The following is a 22,425-nucleotide window of genomic DNA, read 5'->3' as shown; positions in this document are numbered from 1 at the left end:
TTTCGGAAATCATCACAATGACACAAATGCCTGTTCACACAGGTCACGGAATGGTTACGTTTTTTCTCTAATAGTAATAAATTAGGGCTGCCGGGACACATTACGGCACGCACAGGTTGCAGGCCCTGCGGTATCTAAATCTATATGACATTTCCTCCGACTGTGTTTTTTTTTTCTGGTGGTCTTAGGTGCGCGCGCGCATGTGTGTGCGTGTGTGTACGCGTGCTTACACTCGGCCTTGTGACAGATTCTCCAGGATGCCCCCCCTCCACTCCTTTTTTTTGAGTCGCTTGCAGTTGCACGGATCGTATTACTGGCTCCTCTCCCCGCACCGCTGAGCCCACTGCCTCTGCACCAATCACAGCCTGCCTTTACATGCGAACGCATGCATACGCCGACATACACACTCTGACATACACGCACTCACGCGCACTTACGGCAACATATCTGTTCTCTCTGCTCTGCCTTCACATGCGTCTCCGCCGACTTCGCGTAGCGCCGGCTGCGCCAAGATGAGCGTGGTAGCCCCGGTACCATCTGAACGGTACCAACCCACAGTCTGACTGAGTCAGAGAGAGAGTGAGTGAGAGAGAGAGACAACAAGAGCGACACCATCGTTCCTCTCTAAAAACCCACCTTACCGTCACCAAGAGAAGACCGGAGGGCAAGCTGTTTGTTTCGGCATCTTTTTTCCAGCACCCTCCTCCTCCTGTTCTTTCTGCATAACTCTGATATTGTCGGTCTGTCGGATTCAAGGAGAAACCGGAGAGCCCGGTCGTGCTTTGGTGGAAATACATATTTGTATTCTTTTCTTTTCCCTGCTGGGTGTTGGTAGCGCGCAGTTGGCGTGCGCTCTTGCAAATTCTGGTGAATGGTGGATTTGGCAAACATGGAGACCGTGGAGAAGGAATGCGGGGCCCTCGGGGGTCTGTTCCAGGCGATTGTCAACGACATGAAGGTAAGTGAAAGTTTATTTTGTTATTATTGTTATTCAGCTCACATCAGTGGGTCTGTGATCAGGGTTCAGCACATGTGCTTCCTGTGATCTACATCTTAATCATATCGGAACCGATGTCTCACTCTCATATGTAAGAACCTATGAAGAAATGCCAGGGGATACACCTTTGGTAATACTTCTAGTTCTGAATATATTTAACATGAAAATGAATGATGGTTCGGCTTTACAAACAGTGATGCGACGAGATGTCAGTGAAGCCCGGCACAATCCGCCTCCTCCACCCCCAGAATACTGGCTGCGCATGTAAACGTCAATGCATCCATTTTTGGACGTGATCACCCACCCCCAAACAACACACACACACACACGCACTCACACGCACACACACATACATACAAAAAGAAAGAAAAACATGACCACACTCATTGAACACACAGTCCCATGTTTCCCATCATCAGTGCGTCTGAGAAATGTTGCGATGAGGCGCATAATTTTGGTCGTGTTCCGACGTGAATAGCTGCTGGGGCCTCCCGAAGTGTCCGGTGCTTTATAAATTAAGAGCTCCCTATATCTCGATGGCTTCATTGAATAAATTTGCCAAGACGATCCGATATGAATCAGGTCAGGTTTGCGTCCTGTGTTGACACATTCCGCCACACGTGTGAGCAATTAATGCTCCATCACCATCAATATCGTTTTGTTTCCCCATAAGCCAACACCTGCCGCTGTATTAAAGGTGCAGGCGTGACTGATGCCCCTTTGTACCATCCTTGCCTTTCTCGGCGGTTACTGTGCATCTATGAGAGTGCAGCGTCATTGATTTTCTGTCAGGCCGATCTGGCAGGAAAACACTGAAGGCGTGAGAGGCCATGCAGTCACTAGGCACCCAGCCTCCCTTGCCCCCTCGCTTCTCTGCCTGCCTGTCTGCTGGTACAGTCGGTCTGTCTGTCAGTCATTGAATCTGCAGCATATGGCTCCAGCATGGCACTCGGGGCTGCTGCTGTCAGGCTTTAGTGATTCGGTATCCACCCAAGTCAAAAGCTAAAGGGAGATGATAGTGTGTTTCTTTATCGAAGATGCCCACAGCTCTTTATGCTTTTTCATTAAAAAGAGCCTCTTTGTGTGTGCCATGCATCCCTATGTCTCTAAATATATTTATTTTGTCATTTGAGGTGAAATGTATGCCCTCCCCTAATTCAGGAAAGGATTATTATTTTTTCTTCTACAATGCATGATTTGTCTCTTGTCTGAAGACACAGAGGTCACAGCCAATGCTACACTCTCATTCTGTTTTATGAACAGATTATTGGCTTTCTGTAGCAATTGTAGAAAATATAATACTGGATATCAGTACAAATCATTTATCAAAGCCTAAGTCTTGTAGGAAATGTTTTGTCTGAAATATAGATTCATTACAGTTTATTGTCTGTCAGTATTTCATTTCGCCAGTTTACAGTTGTCAAGCAAAATGCTTAAAATGCAGACACGACATGGGAAATGTCATTGAAGTAATTTCTATACTATAGAATCCTATGTAAAAAGTGGAAGATTTAGTAATTTAAAGGTATAGTCTTAGAATTTATCTTGTCTTGTGTATTTACAACTGCAGAAACCTTTACAAGCTCCTATAGTTTTTGGTGAATTTTCCTTTATTTTTGTATCAGTGTCATGGTAAGTGTAACCCATCCTAGAAGCGCTGATTGTTTGTATCTTTATTCAGAAGTTAATTCTGAATTTTGATTAACATTCTAATTAATGTATGATAGTAACACTACCATTACAAAAAAAAGTAAATTTTGTACACATCATGAGAATTTTGCCCATGAAAAATACAGTTCTTTATGTTAATCACTTGAAAATATGCAATCTAGGAATTCAACAAGATTTTGATATTGTTACATCAGTTTAGTGTTCCTATATATGGTACAAATGCAACCAAGGAAAAAGACCTTGATGATATGTTATCCTTCAGTGAACTCCCTCGTCCTCAGTCACCATATCCATCAGAGAGCACCTTTAATCATACATCCTCTTGATGCGCCTGTACACGTCATCAGGGGTCACTGGGTGTTTTGGGTCTTTTAACATCATACACCCTCGCCCAGGCGACCACGCTGGGGGTGATTAAGCCCCAACTCGTGCCCAGCCAGTGCTACCCTACCCATGGCTCCACACAGCCACCTTGACGCAAGCTCTGTTGCCTCAGTGACCAGCTTCATTGCTTTGCGCTTGCGTGGGCCTGTGATGGCCATGCTTGTTGTAGGCCCTGCAGAGGGACTGGCCAATAAACCCTCTGCACCCCACCTCTATGGAGTCACACTTCACTCGCCACCTGTTACTCCAACACTTGCCCTCCAGCTCTACATATTTTGCCCTCTTTATCTCATTAGCCTCCTCCATGTGGTCGTCTCAAGGAACGGTCAGTTTGATGATGATGACCTGCTTCATGGCTTTTGAGATCAGCAACATGTCTAGCCTTAGCGTTGTGGTGATGATGGTTTCTGGAAACCTCAGTTGCTTCCCCATGGCAACTCTCAGCTCCCAGTCTTGTGTCTTTGCTAGTAGGCCAGAAGAGGTGGTCCTTTCTGATGCTGTTGGTTGTTCACCCGCCCAAAGGTGATGGTCCTCTTCTCTGGGCGGAGGCGCTTGAACTGGCTTATTCCATTGCAGATAGTGTTTGCTATTGCCTTCAGGAATTAGTTGTGGCATCAGCAGTTGCACCCCTTGGTCAGGGCTTTTGGACAGCAGCTGAGAATATGCTCGAGAGTCCCTCTCTCTGAGCACGGCTGGCAAGCTGGTGACTTCATTTTCCTCCAGCAGATGGGCTTGGTAGTAGAGGGCTGCATTGGGATTGGGTCCCGCTGGGTTCCACGGGACCCAACTCAAATCTCGCGGGAGATGGCGGTATGAACTTTGCTGCAAGCGGGAGCGAGCGGCTAAAAAAACCCACTGTGGGATCGGGAGGTATCCTTGCGACATGATGTCAATAAATGATGTGAAAGGAAGCTCAAAGAAGGTATTTACAGCACAAAGACAAAGCAAGGCAAGTCTGACATTTGGAGAAGTTTCTCAATTGTCCATGAATCTCTTTATTAATAGCCTATAAAATTATGTGTTTTCTCCTGCGGGACGGGAGAAGACACAAAATAAATGCATTTCTATTATTTTGCGGGCATAAATTCTCAAAGTTTTGTGGGTGGGAGTGGACATACACATCGCGGGAGCGGGCGGGAGTGTAACACACACGTTGCGGGTGCGGGCGGTAATGGTCAGAAATTCAGCAGGAGTGGGCGGGAAAGGGATGAAGAAAACAGTCCCGCGCAGGGCTCTGCTTGGTAATAGAGTGTCACGGCCTTTCACAGCTCAGCCCATGAGACCTTGCGTCCCACCACTTGTTCCTATCTTGTCCAGGCTCCCTGCTTCCATATCACTACCGCCCTGCTGGGTTGCTCTTATTGATGCACTGATGCATGCACCTCTTCCTGGATGAGCAACCTCCTGGCTTTCCTCTGTCTTGTCATAGTGAGGTTGTGTATTAGTGTCAAGGCCTGCCCTCCCCTGAGCTACCACCCACACAAGCGCTCTGTGCCTCAATCTTGACTCTGCAGTGCTCACTGCTTCTGATACCTTCCACTTTCGGCCTGATTTCAATCCCTGCCTGAGACACTTTCGGGTCAGCGGATTCCTAGTACTGCAGTACCTCCCTTGTGCGGGCCACCCTGAACTCTTTGTTCAGGCTGCTGAGGGGGAGCTTAAGTTTGTTTCTCTGTCCATACTAGGCGATGTTACTTAGGCTCTAAGGTAGTCCCAGCCACTTCCTCAGAAACCTACTCACTCTCCTCTCGAAGCCCTAGACTGTAGAGACCGGGACCTCATAGATCAAGAGAGGCGATAGAATCCTTGGGAGGATGACCTGTTGGTGAATCCAGGCCTTAAACTTGCCAGGTAGACCTGACTTATCGATTGCGGCTAGCCAAGTTTCCAGATCTTGGTTGATGGCTTGGATGGATGTTGTGTCTTTCAGGCTGCAGTTGAAATACCTTCCAAATGCTCTTCACTGGTTTATGGGTGATTGATGATATTTGTGCACTGCCTCGTGTGAGATTTTCCCTATCTTTAGCACCAGGGATTTGGACTGATAGCTTAAAGGTCATACGGGCCCAAGTCATTAGCTCCTCAAGACCCTTCAAGATCCACCTACTTCCTGGGACAGATGTCGTTGTCACTGTTAGTTTGTCCATAAAGGCCCTAATGGGTGGCTGTCTAACACTTGACCTGGTGAGTGGCCCCCTACACTCAACCTCTGCGGCAGCATGTTCATGGCAAGGGAGAAAAAGATTACAGAGATGGTGCACGCCGTGATGATTGCCTTCTTGAGCTTGTGCCATGCTGAAGTTGTTGTCCTAGAAATATTAGATCTTTTTTCTCCATAAAGTTAAGGGACTGACCAGTGTTTAAAGATTCTTTATCACTTAAGAAGCAGGGGTAAAAGTCTCTAAAATAAGTGGATCCCACACTATTGATGCTTTTGGGCCACACAAACATTTCAATATAGTTTTTTTTAAATACATTTCTGAGATATTTTTACTTCCTACGTAATAGAAGCTTTCCCTGTATGAGGGGAGCTATGTTTTATGTAACTGTGCAGTGAACACATGAACACAACACTTGCCATAAGAGAAAATAAAGTCTAAATATTGGAAAAACAAAACTAATATAAGCAATAGTTGTTAACCGCTAAACTTTAATCAAATCCCAGAAAATGAACCAACAGTGAAACCCTGGGTTTAATGACTCTATATAAGATATAGGAGGTAAAATGTGATTTTGACAAGTCTACCATCTGCCAGGTGATTGTTACACTGCTTCAGTGTTCCTATCTGCATAAGGAATGCAAGCAGAGAAAAAAAATCTTAAAAGGTCTCGTAACACCCTTTTCCAGTTCCTCCCCTCACCTTTAAAATGTGTATACAGTAGCTCCCCGTACAGCCAAAGTAGAAATTGTACAACACACTGGTAGTACTAAATAAATCAGGATCTAATGTTGTTGAAGATATTCCACATTCAACTAAGCAGCATTTCCAACAATGTATTGGTTGCTGTAAAAAAAATACTTCAGTATGTTAGGACCAAAATACTGGATATTAGTCACATATCTCTTTAGCATCTGGAAGAGAGTCAAAGGTCTGAGAATAATTTCTCTGTTGCAATAACCACAAAGTTGTAACACTGTGGAATGGATAGGCCAACCCCAAGGAATGCTACACAGCTGCCACAAAGGCAACATTCACCTTTTGGCTTTTTTCATGATTCAGTGTGCATGCACTGAATATTAGATAAATACTCAAAGACACAACAATAACATTTATGCTGGGCCCTGAATATAACACAAACAGGATCTCTTCTTTAAGGTTTGTTAATGGTACCATATGCATAGGTGGACGCTTGTCAGCCTCCTTGCCTGGCCGCCCACATCTCTGCCTGGGGCTTGAGTGATAGCTACCTGGGCACATCAGGTCTTTGCCTAAAACTATGCAGGGGATGGCTGCTGTTCCGAGATGAGCTCTGCGAGTTCAAAGCACTTGGATTGCATGTGTACGGGATTCCAGATTCCTCCACTTCCCTCAGAACCTTAATCTCAAAGCGCTGTGACAGTTTCACACTAACTGTCATGCACCTTGTGATACTCTTTCCCCTTCTCCTCACTCCTGTGGTGGAGTCATGGGGTGTTTGGAATCAGACCCCTTCAGTGTTCCAATTAAAGTTTTAAAACTGATTCTTAAGTTGTAAGCCGAGCTTCACCATCATGGTCCATTCCCGAAATTAGCTCCCCGATCTTAACCCTCAATTTTAAATGTCAAATTTGGAACTCTCCAGTGTCTATTCAAATCTACGGCAGATGACTCGCATGTTTATTGTATGCTGTACCTGAATTTTTAGACAAATGTAAATATCTACTTTTGTTTGTGATTTCAATTCAGTATTAAGTTACCCAGTTTATTAAAATGTTCTTTGGTGAACATTTGAGGGGTTGCTCCATGTGCTGCATGATGGGATACATAATGGGATCCCCCTTGCAGATCATAAATTAGGACAGTTTAAAAGATTCAGTTCTAAAGGGAAATGACTCTTCAGCTGGTTTGAGATGATAACAAAATGTCCTTCTCTTTTAAAACTGCAGCATATATATTGCCCTTTAACAGACTACAGGATGTAGGCATAAAATCAATAACTACACTGAAGATGTTTTACAGTGGCTATCACCATGTATCAGATTCAGCTTGTCCTCACAAGTACAGATGGTACAATACACACTGAAAACAACAAAATATAAATGGCAGAGTTCCACATTCATCGTCTTTTTTCATCTATTATTCATTTGTGTTTTAATGGCTCTCCTGTTTATGTTATCCAGCTCACTCTGAAATATATGGGTCACTACTTGTTGGGCTAAAAAACACAACTGCCCTAATCTGGAATGGATGAACTCAATAAACCACAAGGAGGCAAGAATGCTTGAGAGTGGATGAGAATCATCAGCCTTCAAAGTCCATTTTCTTCAACAGGAAACAATGCGTGTTTATAGCTGAACAAAGAAAAAGCCATTTGGCAGATGAAACAAATTGATTAATAATATAGCTTTGTTGGTTCTCGGAAACAGGCTGGTTTTGACAGCTGCGGTTATCGAATTTATGTCAGAAATGTGAAACCTAACGGTCAGTGCAGGAGAAAACATTTCCCTTTAGGCGCCAGAGGTTTTTTTCTAAAACCCTTGATTTTGACAAATAAATTTCAAAAGGCTATATCTTAAAACTGATAGGAGATAGAGACTTTCTGTAAATTAGAGAAATGTTGAGGATGACCCAAAGTTTATGTAGGAAGCAAATTGACACACCTAATTTGCATATTATGACGTCATGGCGTGGCGGCCATCTTGGATTATAGTATTTTTATGAAATTTTCATGTTTCAATGATGAAATGCAGCCCTTTTCCCCAAATACGCCCCTATGAATGTCTGTGCTATATTCAATATTCTATATTCAATGCGCTAGCCAAAGCAAAATGTTCAGGGAAATAGCAAAGAGTAAACCAACACTGTAAATTATTTCTAGTAAATGGCCGAAAAAATGCACATGAGCGATAACCTCACGTTTGCCTGCAGAGGTCAAAATAGGCCTATGCCTATCCATCCAGGTGACACTGTTTGTAGTTTTTTATGGTGTGATACCTCTCATTGCATGGTACCACACAAAGACCCACCCCACACTGCCTACACCTGCATTTTGTCTGACGGCGGCCTTTAGGCCGGGTTCGATCAGAACATACGACACAATCTGGGTGGTCATCAGCCTTATACAGAAAGTGACGTTCTGTGAGTCTCTGTGGCATTTCTCCCGATGACTTCTTCCTCCCTTTATGGCTCTCTTTCCTGGAGTAGCCTTCCAGTAAACCAGTTACCACGTCTTGCACAAAGACCTTCAGAAACTTGTGAGGAGCTGGAATACAGCTTCAGTAAATTATGTGAGCATTCACCATACTTATGCTAAGAATAGCATGGAAAATTCTGTTATACCACTTTCTTTATCTTTGGGGAAAGAGTTAGGTCTTCATTCTTTGATCTGCAGTGTCAATGCACCCCATGAATGAATTATAATCATCAACACACACAGGTGTATTTATTCATCTGTACCCATTGGTAGTGTATTTTGTCCTGATGCGTTTTCGCTTTCACTGACAGTTACACCAGACCACTGGTGAAATCTTGAATGTGGCTTGATTTCATGGGAGGCTAAAAACTGATGGGCATAATGATTTGTTTCTACAGTCAATAAATTCCAGAAATCATCATTGAGAAAAAGTGACAAAAAATCTAGGGCCGAATCAGCATTGGATAGTTCTCTGTCCCCCTGATATCCAACTGTTTCATCAAATGGCTTTATCCAATTTTGGTACCCCACCTCATCAGTCAAATACTCAAAGCCTGCATGTCCATAACCTGGCTTAGTGAGATGCATGTTGGCTGACTTTGCTCTGCGCTGAGTGACAGCGCGTCTGCCTCTAAATGCGCTCCTGTCATGTCTCCACCAAGTGTGCCAATACGCGCTCCGGTCAGTGAACAGACAGCATGGCTGCGTCTGCATGACCTGCGCCACTACGTTTTCCCCCAGCTCTCCCACTGACACTTCGACCACGTCTGACATGTCCATCGAGATTTGTCAAGCTACTGGCTGCGCGATCGCGGACACTTTGTGAAGGCACCGTGTCAGAAAGCACAGCGTTCACTTGGCGAGCTCGATAAAAAGACAGAACACGCACATTACTCCCAGCCTCGTTCCCTCCAGTACAACCATCCCTGTTAACTCCTCCATGCAAACTTCGACACGTGAAACATTTTCCTCACCACCAACATTGCTGGGCAAAGGATCTGAAGTTGGTGTTTGGTGTAGGGAAACACTTTGTTCGACTGCTGGTGAGGCAGGGATACGGCGCGGGAACGTGTCGCCACTAGCGGGACTAGCTAACAGCTGACCGTCATCTTCTGAAGGTAGATTTTCCCCTTCAGAATAAGGATTATCGAATAGAAGATCCAGCGCTTCTTTGCAGGTAAACTTTTTAGTGGATATTGTGCGATTATTGGAAAAAAAATGGAAGAACTCGTACTGATTCAACTTGCTGTAGCTCAAAAAAATTACATTGAAGGATGACGTTTTTTGCGTCAAAGGTGAAGTTTGACATGTCTGCCAACCAGAAGTGGAGAGTAGGAACAAAATATGACGTTATTTTTGCCACAATGGGCCGTTTTATTCAAGGCGCCATCTTGTCGACTTAAATCGACCATTGCGCTTAGAGGGTTAAAATAGCAATGCAGTGACTGTAAACAACACTGTTTCTGCTTGAACTACCATGTAAAACACATATTCACATATTTGTAACTCCAACAGAAGTACAACAGAAGTGGGATAATTATTTAATTACATCTGTAATTAAATCTACATTTAGAGCTACCTAGTCATTCCTTTTAAACATGATGTCACACATGATGCTACAGAATTGGGTGTGGAGGGGGCTGTAGTAAAAATAACAAAACAATGCAGTCCTGAAAGAGAGCCCATTGGAAAAAAGAATGCAGAAATCACCTTTTTGATTATTTTGGTTTTAAGTAATTTTTATGCAGGACAAAACTAGGAAATTGAAAGGGCCTAAGCTAAACTGTTTAGGAAACTGAAATTGTGTATACAAACATTTAGTGGCAACTAAAGAGGTGTGCTTAATGTGCTACAAACCTAACAACTCTCAGACGCTAACATTTGCACAGTTAACACTTGTCACACTCAATATATCCGTAACTCTACATGAAGCTAATCAGCAATGATGTTGTCACTCAGCAGGTTCTGTGACGCTGGCCTGATGTTTGTAAGCACACACTAACGTGAGGCTGAGCCTCCTCTGTTTGCTACATGTGACTTACCTTAGAGTAACAGTGGCAGGTTAACAAGGATGTCTTTTTGTCACCAGCCATTCTGGTTACGCCAGCTTGTGAACTGTTAATTGACATAGTTTATGATATATGCTTTACACTTTTATTATTTACTTAGTTAGATTATAGAAAAAGTAAAAACACTCAATTCTAAAAAACAAAACAGCTAAGGACTGAGCCATTTGCCATATTTTTGTTCAGTTGCCACACCTCAGTTGCCACACTCTAATTGTCAGGCAATTAAATTATTCAGATAGATTACTGATAACTTATGGGTAGATTGAAATATTAATTGAATACATTTGATATTATGATAACAGCACCAGCTTTGTCAGGTTGCAGAATTTATGAAATAAGAAAACTGCTGTCAGATAAGGGAAAATAAGTCCAAACAGTAGTTGCATTGTAGTTACAATATTGCTAATATGTCTTTATTTGTGAAGTGGTGAACTTTCCAACTCCCTAGTACTCATTTTAGCAATAGCTTAGATAGAGGAAGGAATGGAGGTATGGTAGAGGGTGCTTATTTTCAGACCTTGATGAAAGAGATAGCTGGTATGAGACTCATCTTGCATGTTTGCCACAGTCACTGCCCTTTTACATTTCTCATAATCATGATTTATTTTATTTTCTATTTTGCTCTCTCCTGTGGATAAGCAGGACTTGGAGTGGAAAGTTCATGGTTAGTTTCGGATTATTGTGGTTTTATGGTTAGGCGGTTACAAAATCCACACGGTTGCAGATTACACATTTATCCATTCATAGGTCAGAAGTCTCGCCATGTCACATGAGCACTGCCTGACAGAAAAGAACAGCCTCAAGATATGTTATCATCTCACAATTTACAATCATTGATTTTGAAACCAGTATGTTTTGCACACATTGACAAATGTACCTATCACACATTTTGTAGTGAGAGATGGCGGAATATTAATATCTACAGATGGGATACAAGTTAGTGTAACAGCCATGTTTTGGCCTCAAAATATATGTATATATATATATATATTTCTTTTACATAAAACCAATGTACTTGTATAGACCAAACATTCTCATGTGTTCACAACTATACTCAAACCATTGTATACTAGCATCAGCAGATTGGATTCACATGGTTTAGAAAGCACCTTTTCTTCCTCTTTCTCATCATCTTCCTCATTTTCCTCCTGCTCCTCCCTTCCTCTTTCTTTCCTTAGCAGGTCCTCCACCCAAAGCAACTACCCTCCTTGTGTATTTGTGATCTTTGTAACCTGGCTTTAGTCTGTTTTGTGTTGCATTGAATGATTTCTGAATAATGGAAACTTATTTCTCATCATTATGCTCATGATAATCAAACACTGGCATCAGGCACTGGGATTTCTTCATATGCTGCTGAAAAAGGAACGTTTTTGTCATTTAAAAAAGTCTTAACCTTAAAGCTGTACATCCTCATACAGTTAATTGTGTGCATTTGCATGTACATACTTTATGTGGATCCCTCGAGGCTACATCTCACAGCCTTTAAACACAGTGATTCTTGATGACTGATAGTGATTTACATACACACACTCAGGTCACAGAAGGGCATAAGAAGAAGCGGTCATGTTCACAGTCGGCTGACTACTGTGGACACCAGAGAATATTATCTAAAGCGTGGCAATAAGATGGGAAAATGGATTTGTTTGTAAATGTTTTTTCTCCTAGTCTTACTGACTGTTGTTGGCTACTTATTTAGTTTCCCATGAAAATGTATATCAATGTTTTTAATGACTGTTCATGAACTTCACATCCTTTGCTTTTATTTCACTTTTTGCATTTGCTCCATGCTACAGTAGCTTGTTATGTTGTTTATGATGTTGCATGTGCTTTTGTTGGGAGTGTCAATAAGCTGTATGAACGCATGCGCAAATGGGACCTAAATGCTTTTGTTTGTTTAATGCTTTCATAAAGTCTCATGCACACAGTGTTGAAAACTTAGTAACAAATAAGTTTGGTGCAAACATATCAATGTAAAAATATGTGGATTTTGCAAAGATAAACAAATGGCTTTGGTATGTGTGCGAAATCAAAGAAAAGTAGAAAAATGAGTAGGTTAGATGAATGCACAGTTAAGTTGAGGTAGGATTCTTGAATCGGACTACTTTTCTTGTTCCAATACAAAAATAAGGGAGAAGTATCGATTTACTGACGGAAGGATGTCTGCCTCCGCTTCAGTAGGTGGCGATATAACCTCTTTCAGCTCATTTGCATTGGGCTTTTTCTGGTTGACCATCAGAAACCGAAACAATTACCAAACAGTTTATCTGGCAGCAAATTTGTACCTTGTCTAGGAGTGAATTGGGGAGCTTTACAGCTCTGGATGTTCCATACAAGCAGTATGCTTTTGGATTCTGCCATGTTGATGTGGGAAATTCTTTGTGTTTAATGGCTTTTGTTATTTTTGCTTCTTCAGCAGGATCTGTGGAGTTTGCACAGAGGGCATTGGCTGGTTTGGTTGCATATTAGCATATACATGCAGGAGTTATTTCACAAATGTATTAAAAAATTTGGTGTTAGTCTGACTTTGAAAAATTTGCTTAGTACAATTTCAGCTAAGCTAAAATGGTTACATGTATTTCAGATGTCTGGTTTTGGTCAGTCTTACACGATAATTCGATTCTTTCTTAATGTTATGAGTGATATAAAGGTAAAACAAAAGTACAAGTGTAGCACCCTGCACGGCACCTACTCGATTTCTGTGCTAAAAATGATTGTAATATTAAAAACGGCAAATTTCTTCCTGTTTTACGTTATCCTTAGTGATTAATAACAAGGGATGCAATTGAAATAATAAATCAGAAAGATATTTTTTAAAAAGGAATTCATGTAGAGGTGCCTTCTTAGTCAAGTCAAGTCAAGTCAAATTTATTTGCATAGCACATTTCATGTACAAAACAATTCCAAGTGCTTTACATAAGATAAAAGTATTGCAGCAGAGAGTGGAAGAATCATTAAAAATGCATAAATGAATATAACGAGAAAAACAAATGAAATAATTAGAATGAAATTAAAATGATTAAAAACAAACAACAGTCTCGATAAATTAAAAGATACTATGCAGATTTCATGCATGGACACATGAGAAAATAAATGTTTTTATCCTGGATTTAAAAATGTCTACGTTTGGTGAAAGTTTAATCTCCACTGGCAGTTTGTTCCACTTGTTTGCAACATAGCAGCTAAATGCTGCTTCTCCATGTTTAGTCTGGACTCTGGACTGGACCAGCTGACCCGAGTCCTTGGATCTAAGAGCTCTGCTGGGTTTATATTATCTGAACATATTACAGATATATTTTGGGCCTAAACCATTCTGGGATTTGTAAACCATCAGTAGACTTTTAAAATCTATTCTGTGACTGACTGGAAGCCAGTGTAAAGATTTTAAAACTGGTGTGATGTGTTCAGATCTCTTAGTCCTGGTTAAAACTCAGCAGCAGCGTTCTGGATGAGCTGCAGATGTTTAATGCTCTTTTTGGGAAGTCCAGTTAAAAGACCATTACAGTAATCAAGTCTACTGGAGATGAATGCATGGATGATTTTCTCCTTTGATGTGGCTGCTGAAAGTCAGATCTGAGTCTATCAACACTCCAAGGTTACGAACTTGGTCAGTGATTGTAAGGGCCCGAGCCTCAAGATATTTACCAATGCTGACCCTCTTCTCTTTGCTACCAAACAGAATGATCTCAGTTTTGTCTTCATTTAATTGTAGACATTTCTCTCTCATCCAGGTGTTTATTTCCTCCAGACACTGACTGAGTATATCTGCTCTACGTCTTAGAGTAAAATCCCCATCCTAGGAAGAGACAGTGGCCTATGTTAGCCAACCATCTGCTTTGCATAAATTTCCTAGCCATGCACGTGTCACAGCACGCTGTGTGCATCCCACCATGTGACCCAAAGCACACACACAACTTTGTATATGCTTGCAGGTTAATGTCTCTGCAGTTTCTTTGGGGAACTGTTTCCCTTGACACATAGCAGATAGAAATATATGTTTTTCTCCAATATATCTGTGTTTGTCATGCAGAAGTTTAAGGTAGAATTATTTTTTAAAGTTTTGGTAACTGAGTGCAAATTTAAGGTGACAGCATAAGTCAGAGTGCTGCTCAGACAAAATACAGACAGGCAACCCACACAAACTCTGTATCAGTGATGTGCTCACTGCTCTTGCATACTTCTACTGAGCTTTCCTGTCCTACAGCTTTATTGCTCATTGCAAGCTTTGCGAAGGCTGACTGTTAGGCAGATAAGTCATGTTGAAACATTTCAGCCTAACGTTGGTACTCTTTGCCCATGAACTTGTTGTATTTGTTTTATATTAGTATTTAATATCCAAATTCTTTGAGTAGTAAATTCACTTGTCTCTAAAAAAAAGTCACATCTTGATATCTTTCCAACAAAGAAAGAGATGATCCCATTTTCATTGCAGCTATTGTTTTTCAGTGGCATTTCTCCATTCTAAACTGAAGAGTTATTCGTTGAAATAACTAATTTTAGCTAACAGAACTTGTAACGGTGACAGAACATCATATCTGGGACAAATTGTTGAGTCATGCATGCCAGTAAAGAAAATTTGAATTGAACACCTGCTACACTCACAGGCTTTCACTGGTTCTTTAGCTTTCTATAAGCTGACTCAATAGTCTAGTATTATGTTATATGTAGGATTTCACTTGCAAGAGCTCAAGGTACACCCATTCATACAGTACAGTGTATGGAGGAAATAAGGCTCAAATGGGAATCAATTCTGAAAATTTACAACTGCAAAGCTATGACTTATCTTACCATGGTCCTTAGCGAACAGCTGTTGACAACTTTCCGTACAAGTACCATCATTAATGGATGAACAGAGGGCTTTTCTCTCTCTGTAGGTATTTGAATCAAAACTATTCGTAATTTTGCAATAATCAATGCAGCTGCTACCGTTACAATGTCCTCAAAGTTCCTTTTTATAAGCATACAGCTTGTTTATGTCTTCATATTTATTACTTTAGACCTTATTTTGACTACTGGTGCAAATACCCTCACATGAACCCTCACTTTCAATCCCAACTTTATAATGTCCAGTATCTAAACTGAGCCTGCAAAGTCAAAACAACATTCAAATTCAATTAGAGCCATGTCCCACCTAAAAAAAAACAAAACTAAAATCAATCCATAAAGTTTGAGTAAGCCCACTAAAGACAAATAAGGAACCAAACCAACAACATAACATCCTAACCATTTAATGTATTTGTGTTTCGTGACACGCAGATGTTGTAACTGCTTCATCTTGCTGAAAATGTGAAATGTCACATGATACCCACTTGTCTCTGCAATCTTTACACATTTACATCTTGCCAACAGCATTTTGTGGGGTTCTTGTGTAACTATCTTACGTAAAAAAACATCAAGTCTCCATTGTACTTTATCCAGTTGTTATCTAAAAGTGTAGCTAGAAACTACCCAGAATGAGTTGTTTTCAACCATGCATTATTAGGATGTAACATGCTTTGTCCTGTAAGGTGTATCTGTATGGATAATAGGGATAGTTGTTGATTTATTCTAAGAATGATGAATTTGTTCAGTAACAGCAGGGGTTTGAGGTTTGTCTGTCTCCTCATTTAAGCAGTAAACCAGAGAGACAAAACATCAACAGACCAGGAGAACTGTTGTAAACAGGTCAGCATTCTCACTGACACTAAACATCGTTGTCCACATCTTCAAAAGCGTCTGCCACTTATGTCCCGTGACTGGGCCATATTCAGAACTGAAGATGCTCTGTGGAAGCGTATCATTAGTCCAATATGTGGTGGGTTTTTGTGTCTGTGTGGTCCTGGGGACTCCCCACCAAATAGCTGCTGTTGAGGCTTGAGAACGTGTCAACAGAGAGGAGGCAAAAAGACAGATCTCTCATCATTGTCTCACCCTGTATGTACATGACAAATCACAATATCTTCAATGAAAAATATCTGCTCCTTCAGATCTGTTGGTGCCTTGCACATTCCAGCTAGTAATACGAAAGTATTTTTTTATTATCTACATAGCTTACTTTCTATTTTGAATACACTTGGTTAATAGTTTAAGCGTATGTATTGGGTAATAGTAAGCATTCAGAGCCTTTTATAGAATTTTTTTAATGTTAAAGTATGGTTGTGTAAACTTGGATTGTACATGGATTCACTTCAGCCCCCTTTGCAAATCCACTTTTTTTTAGAAACGCCTTGCAAAAATTAATTTCACACCTGAAGGGTCAAGATATTTAGACTCCGAGATTCCTTGTAACTGAAGATTTTTTCAGCAAATTGATTTATGTTTGATAGTTGTATGCCAAATTTGCAAAACAAGGTGAATAAGCAGTCTGGTTTGTAGAGAAGCGGCAGAAGAGTATCAGTGAGTTGAGGCCAGGCTCGTGTTGTGTGTCTTGAATTACTCTCACCGACATAAAGCATTTCAAATTTAACCTTTGGATGTTTTCACTCCAGAAACAACCTGTAAAATATTTTGGTCATCCCATAAATTGCCTGCGAGCCCGTAAAATCATAGGACAAGTAAAGGAACATCTCTCTCATTAGAGCTTGTTAAAATCTCTGAGGTTGTTTGGGCCCCGAGGCTCGTTAGGGCCAGTGCAGATGAATGGAGAGGACTGGCTATGGAAGCATGGAGGCTGCTTGGGAGTCAGCCAAGACAGCCTCACTCAGTGAACCCTTTGTCAGGCCTGTCAAAGCCTTCTCATCAGACTCAGCTGTTCACTGTAAAACACACTGATCATTATGAACAGGCCAGATACTGACACAGGGAATAACAATGAATGTGCCAAATCAATACTATTCCATTCATTTTAAAATAAATGACTGAATAAAAAGAAAGATCCCTTCATGCTCTATATATCTCAGTTTCATCTAAGATCTATGTTTAAATTAGATTTAACTTTGTATGTCTTTATTAGTGTGATTAGCATGATTAGTGGACTGCAAAATTGTTATATTCATTGATACATGAACATCAAGGCTTGTTTGCTAAAACATCAGAAACATATTTCCATCTAATTTGTAGCTTGGCTGAGAGGTCAGTTCAGGAGATGGCCAATAATATATAATGATACTAGTGTTACAAACGGTATTCATTCTCATGGCGTCATACTCTGCTGTTTTGTCAGGAAATGTTACATCAATGCAGAGGTAACCTTTATACATCAGCTCTTATTGCAGTGGTAAAATAAACGACTAACATGGGCTAACATTGAGGAAAATGTAACTTAAACTCAGCCACAACATTTTCCCAAACCTAACAAAGTAGCTTTGGTTGCAAAAATTAACCAGTGCTGCCCAAAACAGTGGGTGAAAAGGGAAGAGAAACTGAGAATAAACAGCAAGTGAAAAAACATCAAATAAGAGGGAAGACTACTTTTTTGAAAAAAGCATTCTCATAATGGTCTTAAAATCAAGTTTCAATGTTTGTAAGTCTGGTGACCCTCCAAACTCTTCCTCTCAAGAATTTGGCATTTGCTCTCTGCGTCCACCTGCAGTCAGCTTGTTGTGGCAAGACCATTAAAGGACACCCTGTGTTTATCCTAAAAACACAAAAAATATAATTTGATATTTGTTCAATAACAATGGCTTGAGTGTACTAGCTGGTAAGGAAAGAGGACATAAAATTAAAAAAAATGCCAAGTATGCAGAGCATGGGAAAAGTTTGGGTATCAAGTGGTTGAGGACAGCTTTGCACACTATTATTGATATATTTTAACCATCTTAATAAGGTTGTCTTTTGGATTAGTTTTCCAAGTAACAGATGAGCATAGTCAGCAGCTAATTTGGTAAATATACAATTTTTTTTGCTGCATTTCTAATTATCAGCTGAGATATGCCAAGGTGTGTTAGGCTTAAGCAAATAGCTATATTCAGCTCCTGTAGGAAACCAACCCAGACAGAGCTTGAAATAGCTGTGTTGGTCCACAGCACTTAGCTTTGCGGTGTACAGTTTCTATGTTCTCCTTATGCTATGCCTTGTGCTATGTGTTCCCTACACAGCTATAGTTTAGAATCGCCAGCTAACTGCTAACTAGCTACAACTACCTCATTTCAGTCACAGTGATGATGTGTCATTAAGATTATGGTCATTTGATAATATTAAAATGTCATTATGATGAGAAAGTGTAGTATTATGGTTTTACAGAACAAAGTGGGATAAAAGTCATCCTCCTGTTTAGATTCTTATTGTAGAATCTCTCTAGAAACTTCCAATGAGAGTTTTGTTTGAACCTAATGCGTTCATTCCTTCATTCTCATGTTTCATACCTTCTTTGATACACTTGGACAAGACTATGTGCCTTAGTATATTGCCAGTATATTGCTCACTGTGTTACATGACATTCATTATAGCACTATTTTACAAAAACAATGCAGACAGTCCAGATGTGTAACTGAAAAGAGATCTATGAGTCCTTGCCATGCAGCGCAGTGACACAACAACACACAGATGGTTTCCTCTTTCCTCTCATCACTTTGTTTAGACTGGAATTAACCGCTGCACTTCATCAATTATGCAGTAAAGCAGCCTCTGTCTCATCATCTTCACACTGATTCGTTTCCCTTTGAAACAAACCGCTGGCCAGTGTGATGGGAGAAGTGTTTTACTCAGGTGGAGGGAATTATGAAGAAATAAAATACGGGTATATTCAGAATGTTTACAGGGGCCAAACATTCAATTAGTTGGACTTACTTATTTGTCGCCTCATCCTAATTGTGGTTTCCAACTGAAACTGCAACATAGCAACTGATGAGTACAAACTTGTTTAATTTGATCATAGGAAAATCAACATGCCAAAACATACATATCCAAATGCATGTCAGTATTGGTCTTGCAATGTATTTTAAGTTTTAAACTGTAACCACACTAATTAGATAAATTAGTGGTCTAGGGCCAGCATTTGCTTTACCTGAAGCCAAATATGATTTTGTCTGATATCAGCAGAGGCTCAATGACCAACAAATGCTGTTAGTTTTAAGCCAGATTTATCTGTGTTTTGAGTATGTGAAATAATAAAAAAACACACTAATGTACCATGATGAGTTATGTAGGAGGAGAGGGCACAAGTTGAAAAGTTACTGATGATTTTTACTCCAAACTCAGATCAGATTTTTTTTACCACGAGACTCCCACGAGATGTGGGCTGGGTTAAGAAATCTCTCACTTCAAGAAAAAAATGTGATTATTCTCTAGGTTACAGTAAATTACAATGCTACTTTTGGTTGTAGAATTCTTTAATTTGAAAAGACCAAGGTGAAAAAGGTCATCATTTTAGTATCCAAGGGAGGGCAGCTACTGTAACGTTTCTAGTGTCAGTAAATCCACGTTGTTAGATTTTACCACAGAGTGGAAAAAAATACCTAACTATCCTTTCTAGCAGGATTTATTTCTTAGTGGGTCATACATCCAATCCCAACTTTGATGAAAATGAGTTTGATCCTTTTTTTGAAAAAACACTGTGAAATTAGCTTCTTTTGTTTGGTTCTCGCATTTCTCTTTTAATATGTGAATTGGCTCAATGAAACGACAAAAAAATGAGTTAATCCCTACATCCCTCTCTGCCTGCCTCCACCCGTCCCCCCTCTCCCTCTGTCTCTCTTGCTGGATTTCCTCTGTTTTTCTGTCTTGCTGTGGGGGAAACAAAGGGAACAAAAGAACTCGGGGAGACAGTAAGCTTCTCGTCCACTGAGTGAGTGCTGGAGTGGGGCTCTCACTAGAATGCTGGGCAGACTGGGTGGACTGGTGCTATGAGAACTAGGCCAGAGGACTGTTGACAGCACCCCAGAGTCTAGAGTATTAACCAGATGAAATGAAGGATTACTGAAGGAAAAAAAGCGAAAAATTGCCAATATATTGCTCCATATCATGGACTGTTATTGGTGGGATAGAAGTAGATGGATCCCTTGAGATCGTTGGGTTTGAATAAGAGATAGATTGAAGGGTAAATCACAGTTTAACATAAACATGAAAAAAGCATGTCTGAAATAATTTTAATAAGAAAATGCACACATAAAGATCTCTTTAGAATCACGTCCTCATAAGTAAGTTCATCATCTTAAGTATTCAGGGTGATGAAAGTATTTTCATCTGACACTATATGTGGCCTGATCTGAAAGAAAAACTGTTATCATGCAGTTGTTGTTAATTAAACCTATTTACATTTTCAAGGCATTAAATATAGATATTTTTTTAAATCCATTGGCATCTCTGAGATATACACACAAATTGCATTTCAAACAACAGCCCCCAGAACTTAAATTACCTCAGATCTTTTTATTTTGGCCCTGGTTCTGTTGTGATTCCACTGAGCTTTGAGGTTCAGGTTAAAGTCTGCAAATTAAGTTCACTGAGGTGTGTTGCTGGGGCAGTCCTGCCCCGAGTGTCAGCACTGCTAGGCCTTTCATCCTTTACGAACAGTAAAACCAGGAAGTCTGCATAACCATAATTCAAAATCTGCTAACATTACATATTTCTGTGGTGTTTTTATTTGTGTCTAAGAACATAGCTCCTATGGAGAATTCACATATTAATGTTCTATCACTCTTGAGCTTTCTCATCACAATGTGAAGTATTCTCTCCTTCTGAAGCTTGCTTGACCACTGCAGCTGGCAGCATGTGCTGTATTTCCTCACCTTTATACCACTCCATGGTAATAACATGAAGCGCTTGTCAGCTCTATTCACATTAAATTAGCTAATGTTGCACATTTCTACAGGGTTTTGGGTGGTTTATTTGTGCCTGAGAGCAAAACCGACATGAAGCAATAGAAATTAATGTTTTTTTGCTCTAATTTAACTGCTTAACTGTTGCAGTTTGAGCTCCGTCTACTCATTTATTCTGGAGCTACCCCACCATTGCAGTTTGCAGGTCCCGCTGTGTCCCCTCAGCTGACTGAAGCTGTGTAAATGTCTGAGTTTGAATATTGTCTTTACAAACAGTAACACCTTCTCTTCGTGTACATCTTAAAGTCAACATTATTTTAAGAGCTATTGTGGATCTTAAACCTAAGAAAAAAGTGGAAATAAAACACTGGGAATAATCAACTGACCAATTGACAAATTGCCTGTTTCATGTTTTCTGCTCATAACCTTTTTGTTTTGAGAGAAGACTTGGCCGTACATATACAATATAAGCTCCGTTGGAGCTTATGTAGTTCTTGGTTTTCTTGCACTGAATTACTGAACTTATTTGGGTAAAAATGACTCCCACAACAAGGATATAATGTGAGTCCATAGAGGGCATTTTTACCCCTAAAGTTTTTTTCTTAAAGTTTATTAGCTTTCTGCTCACCTTTGTTTAAAAGTGTTTTTTTTTTCAAAGTTGCACATAACACGTATGACTTATGAAGAATTCAATCTCTCATAAGGTATTTAAGGAGGCATTAGGGAAAAGTGACAGGACTTACAAACCACCAATTACTTTTCAGACCCTTTTTATTCAAAAGAGGGACCATCAACAATTCTGAAGAGCATCTGGTGAAAATGTTGCTACTCGGAGGACAAAGATCCCCACAAGAGCGAAGTCTCTCTTTTGCTGGAGGAGCACGACTTTTCTTCAAGCAGTGCCTGTGAACTACTTGCACATGGGCAAAACATTAGGAAAATCATGATTTTATCAGAGAAGAGCAACAGTCTCAAAATGCTGTAATTACGACTGCAGGCTGACATGTAGTCTTAAGGGGTCACAATTTAATAAGTTCAGAGTTGTTTAACTGCCACAACAGAAAAAGGAAAATATGTGAATGACATATAAATGTCTTTAATAAAGTTTTTTTTTTATGTTTTTTAAAAAATGTCTGTGACATGCTTTGGCAAAAAAAACACAGAGACACTACAGTGACTCCCTTTTCTTCCAGTTATTTACTGCTATTTAAGCAGATCATTTAAGGGTGTGAATTGACCCACTCAACCCTGATCTGCTCATCTTTTCCTCAGGGTATGTCTCTTTTGAAATCTCTAG

General features: G+C 40.3%; 1 protein-coding gene across 2 annotated transcripts in view; it reads left to right on the top strand.

Annotated features, from left to right (window-relative positions):
• Nucleotides 1–445: 445 nt before the first annotated feature.
• LOC140302181 (protein MTSS 2-like) overlaps nucleotides 446–22,425 on the top strand; it is a 75,451-nt gene continuing 53,471 nt past the window's right edge. Inside the window, exon 1 of one of the 2 annotated variants that reach the window (XM_072380989.1) lies at nucleotides 446–958. In XM_072380989.1, coding sequence (XP_072237090.1) covers nucleotides 872–958 — 87 coding nt within the window. In that variant the 5' untranslated portion in view covers nucleotides 446–871. The remainder of the gene's footprint in view (nucleotides 959–22,425) is intronic. The other variant, XM_072380990.1, reaches the window with a different exon arrangement.

This window comes from Leuresthes tenuis, unplaced genomic scaffold (genome assembly GCF_036924035.1).
Source record: "Leuresthes tenuis unplaced genomic scaffold, fLeuTen1.0.hap1 SCAF_2, whole genome shotgun sequence".
NCBI classification, from domain to species: Eukaryota; Metazoa; Chordata; class Actinopteri; order Atheriniformes; family Atherinopsidae; genus Leuresthes; species Leuresthes tenuis.
The sequence above is the reverse complement of the archived record's forward strand: the minus strand, read 5'-3'. Positions and strand labels throughout refer to the sequence as shown.